At 47.6% G+C, this 13,219-nt stretch overlaps 1 protein-coding gene across 9 annotated transcripts in view; it reads right to left on the bottom strand.

Moving 5' to 3' along the window:
* TCF4 (transcription factor 4) overlaps positions 1-4,210 on the bottom strand; it is a 235,246-nt gene extending 231,036 nt beyond the window's left edge. For 2 of the 9 annotated variants that reach the window (XM_042804606.1, XM_042804611.1), the window contains exons 1-2: positions 2,260-2,797; positions 313-385 (exon numbers count right to left, since the gene is read on the bottom strand). In XM_042804606.1, the coding sequence (XP_042660540.1) occupies positions 313-385; positions 2,260-2,553 (367 nt within the window). In that variant the 5' untranslated portion in view covers positions 2,554-2,797. Of the gene's footprint in view, positions 1-312; positions 386-884; positions 907-2,259; positions 2,809-3,161; positions 3,274-3,945 lie in introns of those variants that run through there. The other 7 variants (XM_042804610.1, XM_042804608.1, XM_042804609.1 and 4 more) reach the window with 7 other exon arrangements.
* Between the last annotated feature and the right edge of the window lie 9,009 nt (positions 4,211-13,219).

Here is a 13,219-nt window from a genome sequence, read left to right as displayed (position 1 = left end):
ATTGTAAACAGAAATCTCCAGTGCTCCATTTTAAAAAGAAAAAGATTTAAACTAGCTCACCTTGAACAATTACACAGAGGAGAAGTTCAGGGTTTTGTTTTTTTTTTTAATTCAGAAAGGGATGGAAATACTGTGAAAATGTCCCAGTCTTGTGGCAATAATAACAGTCAGCACTTAGGAATAATTCCGCTTAAATCTGAATGAATCTGCTCCCCGGAATAGATTAACACAACCACAACAAAGGTAATGCCTATGGATAAATAAATAACTAACACCATTTTCACTACATAGGAAACAAAAATTTTTACATACTTGAGCCAGTAAAATGTCCACTTGCCAAGGAAGTTGGTCCATTTTTCCCACTGCTCACAGGAGGTGAAAACATCTAAAAAAAAAAAAACAAAGAAGCATTACTACTGGAAAACAAGAGATTCCCGAGTCCACTGTTAAGCAAAAGTTCCTTCCACGTTCGCTGGGAACTACATTAATAGTTTGTCTACCACGAAACATCAGCCCCCACAGACCTGAAAACGAGTCAATATTTCTTAGAGCCCCCACCAGCCCCTCGCCACCACCAGCACGTTTTTATTAGGCTCATTAGCTCCCCAAACAATATTCCCTTCCCGAAGAGTTTGAGCAATCCCAGTCCCCAGCAGCGTTATCCAAGCTGGGAAGCGGGGCTCGCTCCCCTCTCCCAACTCTCACGCTGACAAAGGCTTGAAAAAAGTTTGGTTGGTTTTGGATTTTTGGTTTTGAGTTTTTTTTGGTTTTTTTTTTTTGGAGGAAACCTTGGCCATAAATGTAGCAACGTCCATTTCCATCCCGCTTTAGGATTTGCCTGTCATATGTGAACCCAAATAAGAATAATGCAAAGTGCCACCTGCCCTAAATTCTCATTTCGTCTCTAACACGAGAGCAATTTGAAGCAAGGCTCTCTCCCTCTCCCTCCCTCTCTCTCTCGCTCCCTCTCTCTCTCCCTAGCATTTATTTCGACCCTAATTGGTTTCTCTCTTCTTCGACGTGTCTAGTGGATAATACGCACCTTCCCTGAGTCAGAGCCTGCAAAAAGCGAAGGAACAAATGGAAAAAGTGCAACAAGCAAAGAGGGGGCTGCAAAGCTGCCTCAGGCTACGTTTCCTGGCCAAACTTCCCCAAGCCATTCCTCCAAAGCAAAGTCTGGAGCAGCAGCAGCAGCACCAGCCTGGAGCAGCCTCATTTACACGGGGAGGGGAGAAAAAAAAAAAAAAAAAAAAAAAAAAAAAATAGAAAAAGGCGGGGGTGAAGGGGGGGGGGGGTCAGGTTTTTGCAGGGTGTTGCTGGGCTTTAGGAACATACATGCATCTCACAGCAAACTGGTTTTCCCCTTAAATAAATAAATAACGGGACAGATAGATACTCCTGACATATTGGGGGGGGGGGGGGGGGGGGGGGGGGGGGGGGGGGGGGGGGGGGGGAAGGGAGGAGATGGGGAGAGGAAGGAAGGGGCTGGGAGGGGGAGGGAGAGCCTGACAAAACTAGACAAGTGCACACGTCCGGATTAACGTTTGGCCTCCAAACCAGCCCCAAAGAGACAAAAAAGTGCCTTTTCTTTTCATACCCCCACCCCCCCCTCCAAAAAAAAAAAAAGTAAAATAAAAAAGCACCATCTAGCCGGGGAGGGGGGGGGGGGGGGGGGGGAAGATTGGAGCAGTTTTAATGACAGCAGAAGCCATATGAGATTTCAGTGAAAACTTTAAACTGAGACAGTCATGGATTTCTTTGCACTTTCCATGTGCCAAAAAATGAAACAAGGGAAGAACTGAAAATAGAATATAAGCAACTAATTAGCAATTAATTAGTTCATGTGCCAACAAAGCTATAAAACGTAAAGCACAATAAAAGTGCTAGATATTGTTATTAACTAATGATGAGAAATGTTCGGTTTTAGGGGCGTCTCTTTTTGTATGAATTATTTTAGACATCCAAGACATTCAAATAAGCTGTGAACACGATTGCATCTCCCATCACATACAATAAGAAATAATAAAAAGACTCTAATTTTTGGTTTTGGTTTTTTTTTTAAGCAAAAAGATATTTACCATGGTTCTAGCTGCTGATTAAAAATTGCCCAATGTAGTTAGATCACAGTTTTGGTTTGGTTTGGTTTTTGGTTGGGTTTTTTTCTTTTTCTTTTCTTTTTTTTTTTTTTTTTTAGTTTACCAGATCAGCTAGAAGATATTTTTTTTACAGCTGTTGTTAATTTCCACCGTTGTTTCTTACCGCACTGAAATCCAGTAAATCACTCAGTTCTTTGTCCGTCCCTAAGGCAGCCATTCGCTGTTGGTGATGCATTTTAGCAAAATCACACAAACCTAGAAACATGGAAATAACCGCAATCAGAAACCCAGTCCCGAGCCTTGCAGGAAACACAATCGGATTTTTCAGGGGGGTGGGGGTCGGGGGGGGTGGGTAGTTGAGAAGAAGGGAGGGAAAAAAGATGGAGGGGCAGCAAAACCACCACCAACAAAAAAGCGATATTGTATTTCCAAAGAGGCGATCGAAACCCGGTAACATCCACTCTAAACCCAAATCCGGAGGAGAAAAAAAAAGAAAAAGCCTCGCTCCCGGAGCATCATTTATGCAACAGGAGGTTCAGCGAGGAATGAATGAGGATCCCAGAGCAGAAACTACAGCCATCCGCTCCCAACTTTTTCCCCTTCTCCTTCTTCCACGCAAAGTAGCGTTTAGAAACGGCAAACAGCAATGAGAGGAAGGAAAAAAAAAAAAAAAAAAAAAAAAAAAAAAAAAAAAAAAAAAAATTAAAAAATATGCAAAGTCGCAGGCTGCGGGGGTGGAGGGGCCGGGAGGGAAGCAGAGAGCAGCCTTTGCCAATTAGCCCCAATTTTAATTTGCGGCGAGGCTGGAAAAGGGGAGGAGGGGGGTGGGGGGGGGAAGCAAAACCAACAACCCGGCAGCGGCTCGGGCCTGTGCGGAGGCAGCGGCGAGGGCGCGGAGGGGCGCGGAGCGGCGCGGAGCCCAGCGCAGCGGCCGCTTCGCCGCAGTTCCCCCCCCCGACACACACACACACACCCCCCCCCACTCCTCCTCTTCCTCCTCCTCCTCCTCCTCCCTGCTCGCCCTCCCTCCCCTCACTCCGCGCCCACCCGCGGAGCCGCGCGTACCCGCCGAGCATGGAGCCGCAGATCCCGGCCAGGCGCCGACTCCCGCCCGCGCCGCACTTTTGCAGGGATTAGACTTTAAATTTCCCCTTCTCGCACACATACACATGGCAAAGCGCGTTTATACGAGGCTGCAAATACACGTGATGCGGAGACTTTGCCAAGAGGAACAATATTCCCCCCCCCCCCCCCCCCCCTTGTATTATCCACTTTGTTGTTTTGGTTGTTTTTCCTTTTTAAATCCTGCTTTGTTTTGGTTTGCAATCCCCCCCCACCCCACCCCTTCCCCGTGCCTACCAGCTAAATTTCAACCCCGAGCATTGCTGCAAACTTTGCAAAATCAGCCTTTTGATTTCGCTTTACGCTCAAGTTTCTGGGGACGATGCCAGCGCCCCCCCCCCCAGCATGTTATACTTTTATTTTACATTTTGCTATTGCAGGCCCGACACACTCCACAAAAACTAGTTCGACTTCATTTTCCGGTAGGAAATAAAAGCCCCGAGTTATCACGCTTGGCGTTTGCACCTTAGTGTGGATCTCACACGTGTAATTACACCGTGTGTATATATATATATATATATATAAAATGTATATTTATACACACGAGCAATTATGTGTGCACACACGCGGTATGCTATTTGCATTTACACATCGAATAACTTGCACCTCTTTTCAAATAACACATTGGGATCGACAATTTAAAAAAAATAAAGAAAAAAAAAGCGAAAAAAAAAAAAAAGGCAAAAAACACAGACAAGTTACTCTTAACAGCAAATTGTAACTTTACCTTAAATGGCCACAAATATGTTCACAATATTCCAAGGGGGAGAAAAAAAAAAAAAAGGAACAAAAAGAAAAAAAAAAAACAAAAAGAAAAAAAAAAGAGAGGAATCTTCTGCCAAAGTGCTTTATTATCTCACACGTGTGTGACCCTCCAAAACCACGAAAAAGTACTGTAAGTGTCAGTCCTGCTCCGGGGTACTCCACAGCTTTACAGGCGCCCTACACCTGGCTTTGTTGGGATTTGGGGTGCCCGACCCCCAAACGCCCGCCACCAGCTCCCCCACCCCGCCAGCCGAGCCGCCAGCCAGCCAAAAAAAAAAAAAAAAAAAAAAAAAAAAATTAAAAAAAAAAAAAAAGACGACGACAACAACAACAAAAAAAAAAAAAAAAGAAGGTCCGACAACTTTTCCCTCTATTGTTTTTACAAACACATGGTGACTGACAAACTGCGAGCGCAGTGGCTGCTCGGGGACTTTCCCCTCTGCTGTCCTTCCTTTTTTTTTTTTTTTTTTTTTTTTTTTTTAAGAAGAAGGGAAAAAAAAAAAAAAAAAAAAAAAAAAAAAAAAGGCAAAACCCCCAGAGCGAGCGCGGAGCCGCCCGTCCCAAACTTGTTCCAAGTTTACAGCGCTCTCCTCCTCCTCCTCCTCACCACCACGGCCTCCCCCGCGGAGACGCGGATAATAGCATCTTTCCCTGGAAGCCACATCGCCAGCCGCTCACATCCGGGCAATGCCCGCCGCCTTATAAGCGCCGCCGCCGCCGCCGCCGCGCCGCCGCTCGCAGACAATGACGAGGGAGGGAGGGAAGGCGGGCGGGACGGCGCGGCGCGGGGCCACCAAGATGGAGGGGCTCCGCCACCCTCACGCACCCCCCCCCTCCCTTTCCTCCTCCTCAAGCCTCCGCTAATCCTGAGGGGAAAGGTGGGGTTCCCCGCCGCGCCCCACATTCCCCCCCCCCCCCCCCGCGCTGCTGCGAGGCCCATAGCGCGGTGCTGCGTGTGTGTGTGTGTCCATCCGTCCGCTTATTTTTTTTTTAAAAAAAAAAAAAACAAACCACCTCTCATTTGTGACGGTGTGGAAACAGCGCCTGCGAATTGTAAATGGAGAAGGGAGGGGAAAGGGCAAAGGGAGCAACGCGGTGAGGAGGAGGAGGAGCGGGGGTGGGGGGTTGGGGGGGGGTGGAAATAAAGAAGGGGAAAAACTCCTGTGCAGGTGTGTGTGTGGAAATAAGGAGGGGATGGGCTCCTGGGGAAGTGGGGGACAGGCTGCATGCCCAGGTTTGGGAGGGAGGGGATTAGGAGAGAGGAAAAAGTGGGGTGCTGCTCTGGAGGGTTGGGGCAGGAGAGCTGTGGAAACACACCCCCCCCCCCCCCCCATTTCCTCCCCTCTGCAGCTCAGGCGAAGGTGGCGAGAGGCTCAGCAGTGAACGAGAAGCATTCCCACACCCCTCATTCCTCTGCTGGGCCTAGAGATGAAAGTGGAAACCTACAAAAGGGTGTAGAAAAGTAGAAGTGCCATAAATATAAAGGTTTTGGAAGCAGAGGGTACGAAGGCATAGGGTGGGCCTGGGCAGGGTGTGCTGGCTCAGAGCGGGGCTGGTGTTGGTGCCTGGCGAAGGCTGCTGTCCACCCACACACCCCCCCACCCCTAAAACTTTTAGCTTTCTACATCCTAAAGCCTCATTTTCACTGATTTATATCTTCCCCCCCCCATCCCTTCCTCTCCTGGACCGGAAAGTGTCCTCTTTTCCACAATGCACCATGCACAGACGGGTACGCTCAGAGATGCTCTTGGATAAGGACACGCGGTCATTTGGACCCCATGGTGAAAGGGAAGCAGGAAGGATTTAAGCCTTTCCAAAGGGCGTGGAGCGCAGACATACTTTGTTCTATAAAAATACCTGATCGCTCTGAACTGTGAAAATGCCACCAGGCTGCTGCTCCAGAAGCTGGCTTCCCGCAGACCACCGGTTACCAACGTGGCGTGTCCCCCACCACACGGCCATCTTCCAGCGTGGCCGTAAAGCTGAGAGGGCACTGGGTGCTAAAATGGCTGCCTGAGAAGGGTGCCCCGCTCTCCTGTGGCTGTGGGACGGAGGGGTGAGGATATCTGGTGGAGATGAGGGGTGGACTCCCTCTGCAGCTGGAGGCTGGGTTTGTTCCTGGAATCAGAACTCCCGCTCTAGAAGGCTCATCCCTCAGGAGCCCCCCAAAGCCCCCAGCACCCCCGTTTCTCCCACAAAGTTCAGGGAGAGCACTCACCTGCTCATCGCGCTTTTAGCTGAGTTGCTGGCCCTCAGGAAAGTCAAGCTGGAGTCCCAAAGTAGCGTTAAGTTTGGTGCCTCCATCACGTTGCGTGCAATCAAGGAGGCCCTGCTCTGTACTTCTTCCTTGAGCACGAGTTGCTGTCGTTTTGCCCGTGCCACAAGCTAGCCAGCACCCATTTCAGAATAGCTTTGCAAAGCTGTGTGTCCTGCCTGCGGGGAAGGAGGGCACAGATGTCCCTCCCAGGAGGAGGTGGCACCCGCCGCCACGACAGCTCTGTCTTTTTGCCCCAGCCGTGATATTTGGAAGAAGGGGCCTGTTCGCAGGCCCTGGCACGTGCTGTGAGAGGATATAAAATGGGTGACACTGTGTGGGATGTGTATTCATAGAGCTGCGATGGTCTCTGCAGGTGTAAGTCATCCAGACAGGACCGGCGCACTGGGGTGCTCTAGGTGCCAGCAGAAGTCCAAGGCACAGGTGATGTGGGCAGTCAGGATTTTGACCTCAGGACTCTTACGGGAGTATTTAAGTCACTATTACTTACTGCTTTTAGCATATCGGCTTCGATTTGTCTTCAATGTCTGCCTTGATAGCCAGAGTACCGAGTCCTGCGAGGCTCCGAGGCTGGACCCGTTCCTGAGCCAAACTGTTGACAGCCGCAGGGACATGTCTGCGCGTTTCGTCGCCCTCCCTGCCGTAGATGTTTCTCTGAACGCCTTGCGGGTGAAGAGTAAATGCGGGGAAGCAGCACGAGCGGGGTGCCCCGTGAGTGGAGGCGGGCTGGGGGCTGTTGGCAGCCACTGGTGGGGCTCGGTCCCACGGCCCTGACGCGGATGATGGCGCAAAGGCGATCAAAGCCATCGAAGGTGATGCCACAGCCTCTGGCGGGTTGGGCAGAACAGGGTGGCGGCCGCCATGGCTCCACCACCAGCACAACGCTCCTCAGACAAAGTACCTCACAAGCAAAGCCTGAGGCCGCCCGCAAGGGGTCTGGGAGCTGTGAGGGGAAGGAGCACCCCTTCCCTCTGCCGTACCCCCAGAAAGCCTGGGACAAAATGGAGCCCCTGCGCCACAAGGTGTGGCCTGGGGGCGGCTCAGGGACGCTTGGGCCGACTGGAGCTGTCATGGCGGAGCGACCCTCCCTCAGGGACCTGGCTCCAGCCATCGTGCCCAGGCTCCTGGCCGGCTGCGCGGGTGCCGCCAGCCCCAGGGTGCCATCCCTCCAAGGGACACGGGTGACTTTTCGAGGCTAAAAAGCTGGAAATCCCCCCCCCCCCCCCCCCCCCCCGCAGCAAAGCAGCCCTGCCTGGTGGCGACGCAAAGGGACGCGGTGCCTTCATCCCCAGCCGGCGGGGTCTGCGACATGGCGGCGGGCGCAGGACCAGGGGAAGGGCGATGGCACCTCGGTTGGTGGCGAGGGCTCCTCCTTCGCTCTGCCCCAGAGCTGGGTGTCAGAGGACTCGGCAGGCTGGTAAGGCTCAAAGCGCGGCCATTTCCCTCTATTATTGAAGTTTTTTTTAATCTGTGAGTTATTATTCCCTTGGCACCGACAGTGGTCTTAGCGCTGTACGTGGTACAAAGACAAGACAGGGCCGGTGCCAAATTGCTTATTGTTTAAAATGCAGATTTTTTTTTTTTTTTTTTTTTTTCCCCCTCAAAGTGAATCAATACAGAGAAAAACACACGGGGGAAAAAAAAAAAAAAAAAAAAAGTATGAGCCCACAAGAGGAGCGATAAGGCTTTATTTATTAAAATAAAATTTATTTTATTTATTTAATCCGAGATCTCCAGATACCACTGAAGAAATGAAGCATTAGTAGAGCTCAGACTGGGCCTCGTGGGTCCCAGTTTGACAACATTTGTTCCCAGTGTACGGAGAGGAAGAGGAAGAGGAGAGCGGGGGCTGCTGGTGCTCCGGCGGCAGGCCTTCCCGGGCGAGGGGCTCCCGGGCGCTCTCATGGGATGGTTTCCCCCTGAAATTCGGGGGATCTCCACAATCACGGTCCCCCTGGTCCCCTTCCCTAATTTCTAAATGTTTCCTCAATATCGTTTTTGCCTGTCGCGCTTAGCTATTTCAGTGCAGCGCGTACCTTGTTTCAGCTTGCTACATTTCCTGGCCTGCTGCTGCTCTTCATCATGATTATACCAGGCGTGTCATTTCAGTGTTTCAGAAGAAAGAAATTGTTAATGTAATAATTAGGGATGTAAATTACACCTGATTTGTGCCTGGCCTGTTCGGATATCAACCATGTTTTAGTTCTGGATTAATCAAGTCATAATTAAATCCATTTTTAATATTAGCAATAACTGAAGCATTGGTGGTATTAAAGTAATATAAAAATGCACTACTTTCAGGGAAAATAGAGGTAAATATAATTATTCACCTCACAACAGTGAAATATTAATAAACCACAAAATGTAAATTTACGGTGACACGTAAGACTTCACACATAGAAACACAAGTGAAGCTAGTTTCTGTAGCAAGACCTTGTCTTTCTGGAGTGCACTAGGTTGGCAGACTGAAAATTAATGCAGAAGCGATGGTTAATAATGGGCTATGGGGTTTTTGTTTTTAAATTAAATAGGAAAAGGAGTAACAACTACCGTGGTGGCCCCAGTATTATTTATTTTGCAATTATAATCCACTGTATTTTATACTGTCCCCATATGTTCAGTTTTGAGTGTGCCACAGAATTTTGGGAGGACAACTCACGAGTGCAGATGTTGCTGCGGACCGAGAGGGACTGCTGGCAGTTGGGCCTTTTACCACCTCAGAAGACACGCGAAGCAATTTGGAACCACGCGATGTTAGCCGAAGTGCTCTGTTACCATGTTACAGGTACGAGCACTAGACAAAAATTCACATCCTGAGGTTCCTGAATGCGTCCGCTGACTATGTATCTCCAAAGAAATGGTTTTCACCCTGTCTGTTGAGTTTAATAGCAGGGTAGCAAAGCACTAGACTGCATTTTGTTCCAGTTTGGGGCTATGGTTGTGCCCTTTTTCATTCCTATAAAAATCCATCAAAATGTGGCCTTGTCATAAACCCGTGAAAAAGCTGAGCCTGCGTATGTTCAGTGGATACTCTTTATGGCTTTGCAGATAAACTCTGTGGAAATTTTATCAGCCTGTTTTGAAAATAAATTGATTGATGTCACGAAGCGCTGTGTTGCTGCAATAACTGATGGCCGTGGAAGAACCCATGTGGAAATTGCTAATTCTGGCGGCGTGGCGTGCGCAGCCTGCTCGTGGTGCCGTTAACTAGTCCTAGGGCCACGCACCAAATGACGGCGACCAAACAAGCGGCGCCGTCCCGCAGCAGCTCTTGTTCCCTCCCGGCAGTGCCGTGGCTGCCCAGGAGCAGGGGAGAAGGATGCAGGATCAGCAAGTTCCTCGCGTGGTGGCTCTGTGCAAGCAGATAAAAAGAGCCATGTTGGAGCCGGGACAATAATTAAGACAGAGGAGTTGTCTGAGCTTTTTTCCTGGTGAGTCATTTTGAAACCACAACATTATTGCTAACGACTCCTTCCAGGGGTGTTGCCTGTCTTTGCATGGATATGCTTTAAGAAATGTGTGGTGAGAGGTAATGCTCAAAACTTGGGTATTTTTGCCACTGAAACAAGTACATATCTGTGTTTTGCCCAGAGAGAACACCTTGCAGTTGTTTCTGCCCCCCTTCACTTACTTGCTTTTTAAGACTGAAAATTGGCAGAGGACTGTAGGCCACGCACATCTATAAAATACTACACTTTATTCATAATGGCACCTTAGATATTGAGCGCTAAACCTCCAGAATAGAAAAGTAAGTCAATAGTTTTCACAAGGTCAGAATTAAAAAGATAAGAGCTGCTGAGTTTCTTTAAAAGAGTAATGCCAGCCTGTGCTCCGTGGAGCGGCACCGTATACGAGCTCTCCGCTTGTGTGTGACTATGCCGATAGTCCGTGGAAGTGTCAGCGAGCTAGCAGTAGCAAATTTAGGGACCCTTCATCAAAACGAAGTCCAGGTATTGCAGAGCAGTTCTAAGAAAAAAAATCTTAGAAGTGTTTGTTCCAGACAGAAATGGTAGTGGCATGTATTTTTAGGCTGCATAACACATGCCTGTGAGAAAGTTACTACTGGTCTTTTTTGGGAGAAAGTCTAACACCCTCAGTGTTTGAGATGTGTCAGGATTCGGGTTGGGTGAATTATAAACTGGTAAAAATTGTTCTTTCTCTCACTTGCAGCTGCTGAAGTACACTAGAATATTCTCTGTGCCTAGGGCCCAGGGAGTGGAGCTTCAGCCTGGAGACCACAGAGAGCTGGTGGAGCGTAGTGAAGGACCAAGCTTGTCTCCTCAGAGCCACGCCATCCAAACCCTGCTGGCATCCCATGAGGTTGGAACTGGCTCAACACCGATCTGGGGGTGGGAATGACAAAATAAAAGGCTTTATGCAAGGCTTCCAGACCTGCCCAACAGTACCAATATGCATCCTCACATCTGTGATGGCAAACCGGTGAGAAGAGGTGGAGACAACTGAAATGACTAGGCTGGGACCAGATAGTCTAATTATTTTCCTTCCTGCAGATCTTGGAGATTAAAGAGATGTGACCCAGAGCTGCCATGTTAGTTTTTGTGATGAAGCAGGGGTGGAACAAAGTTGAACTTCATAAAGGACATAGAACAAACCCCCAAACCACTGAGCTATTTGCTTCGCCCTAAAAAAAGCGAAAAAATGAAGCACAAAAAAAGCTTATAATTTCCATGCAGCCTCTAATCCATCCCTTTGTGCTTCCTTTTTATATTCTGCTTCTTTCGGGAAACAAGGCAAAAAAACGGGGACAGAACTATGGTTGAAGTACTTGACTTTGTGACATCAGTAACTATTTTTATGGCTTAATTATATCATTAAATATATATATTTTCTATAGTTTGTAGTTCCTTTTAGAATTATAGACATTTTTAAGTCTCTTCTGCTTCATAAGTAGGTATGGGCTGAGTCACATTTGCAAGGAACCTTGAATCTGTGATACATTTTGTACCTGGTAAATATTTTTAGTAGTTGAATCCCATCATTATTGGATCAGAATTCTCATTAGAACTAAATTCTCATTAGAACAAATGGGAAGTTTAAGTAAGGGCTGTAAACTTTCACTGAGGTAAAACTGCTGGGGACAAAGAAAGGGGAACCAAGAAATTTCCGAAGAAGAACCGCAAAATCCTTGCTGCAAACTTAGTGACAGAAGTCTGAGGGGATGAACCGGAGGAAGAAATTTGGCCTCTGCAGATCAAAATGCTTTTAGTGATGTCTTCAGGAGTGTCCCGTCCCCTGTCCTTTTGTCCCAACATCTACCCGCTTCAAAAACACCCATTTCAACAAAGATGCTGGCTGCAGCAAGGCTTTCCCAGAAGCGAGGGTGGGACTGCGTGATACATCCCGAGGGATGTGTCCAAACCCTCTGAGACATCTGGTTTAATCACTAGAATTTTTTCCTGCTGACTTTGATGGGATTAAATAGGTCTTAAAACAACTGAAATCTTACCTGGAGCTCAGCTGAAAAGTCTGTGAGCCAGTGAGGAAAGACCACGGTTCTCGGGAGAGCGAGGACATGCCACTTCCATCACCTGTACTTCTGGCACTTCATTTGAAGCTTTGCAACACTTCAGCGCTCTCCAGTTGACATTTCTTTGTCAGCTCTTCCCCTTAACGTTATTCTGCTCTTTTGTTTGCAGCTGAAATAGATTCTTTTCCCTTGTATATTTATCAATGTGTTTCTTTAATGACAGTAAAACATTTGCCAAGGTCTGGCCTTTATGACTTTTAAGCTGAGAACTTTATACCTCTTCCTCAAGTCTAACAGAGCACTCAGGAGTCTAGCACACTCTGATCAGAGGAGGTTATATAAGTCAGTGCTGCATTATAAGTAGTTTCAGCAAACGTTGTCACTATAGAAATTCATAATGACTATCCAATTGTGCACCCATGTTTTCTGTCACAAGAGATCTGCACTCCAATACGAGGTCTGAGGGCTGAAAAATGTGCACGACAGGAGCATGGTGTAAAAAGTGGATACCACGGACTGGCTAAAATCAGTAGGAATATCACAGGATTTTGTGTTTTCCTGAAAGAAAGGTATAGAGAGGGAAAAAAAAAAAAACCACAAAGTTCATTTTTAGTTAACCTTGCTAACTGAAGTTCAGAGTGTACAGTCAGAATTAGTGTTGTGAGCTATGAAATCTATTTTCTAACACCTAACAAGCAGCCATTGAGGTCTCCATTGGCTCAGAACTGTTTCTTTCCACACAACAGTTTCATCTTAGCAAGAAGGAGTTGAAGGCACCGTCCCTTGACGTAACCATCTTAGGGAGCAGTCAGCGTGTGTTGCCTCATCTGCTTTAGGAAGGTGTTTTAGAGATGGGCAATTTTTTTTGTTTGCGGGATTGCGAGTGGGTTGACCAATGGGATATCTGTCGCTGTCACGTCCAGCTATTACTGGCACCCAACAGTGTCCACAGCATTTCTCTGAAGCCCAGAAAATTGAGAGATCAGGATTGCTATGACACCAGCACCTAACCAGCCTCTCTGCTGGCAGCAGTCCGACCTTCTGCAGCTCCTGGGCAGCCTCGTTATGGCCAGCCTGTCCACAAAAGCAAAATTTGTGCTTTCACCTTTCTTCCCTTCTCAGATATGCCTGGTTTTGGAACTGATGGCTTGAGAGCTTGCAGAGAAGTTCTGAGAGAGCTTATTAGGATTTATGTAAGTAGGAAACATTGTTCAGAGTAAACCAGAGCGTGACTCTAAAAAGGAATCGTGCCGGAGTTACATTTTGCAGGCAGGCTGCTTTACAGAAAAGAGAGGTCTCTTTTTGGTTTATCTGAATTAATTTTTACACTACGTAAAGCAAATTTAGAAAATAACACTCTTCTTCCAGAATAATACTATTCACAAATTTATTCTAGAGTAGACTCCCTTTATCAATAAACTTTATTTTAGAGGCTAAATCTATAGGTACGTATTGTGAAGTTTATGATAAGTA

This window comes from Tyto alba, unplaced genomic scaffold, assembly GCF_018691265.1.
Source record: "Tyto alba isolate M040663 unplaced genomic scaffold, T.alba_DEE_v4.0 Super-Scaffold_42, whole genome shotgun sequence".
Classification (NCBI taxonomy): Eukaryota; Metazoa; Chordata; class Aves; order Strigiformes; family Tytonidae; genus Tyto; species Tyto alba.
This window is presented reverse-complemented; position numbering and strand designations above follow the sequence as displayed.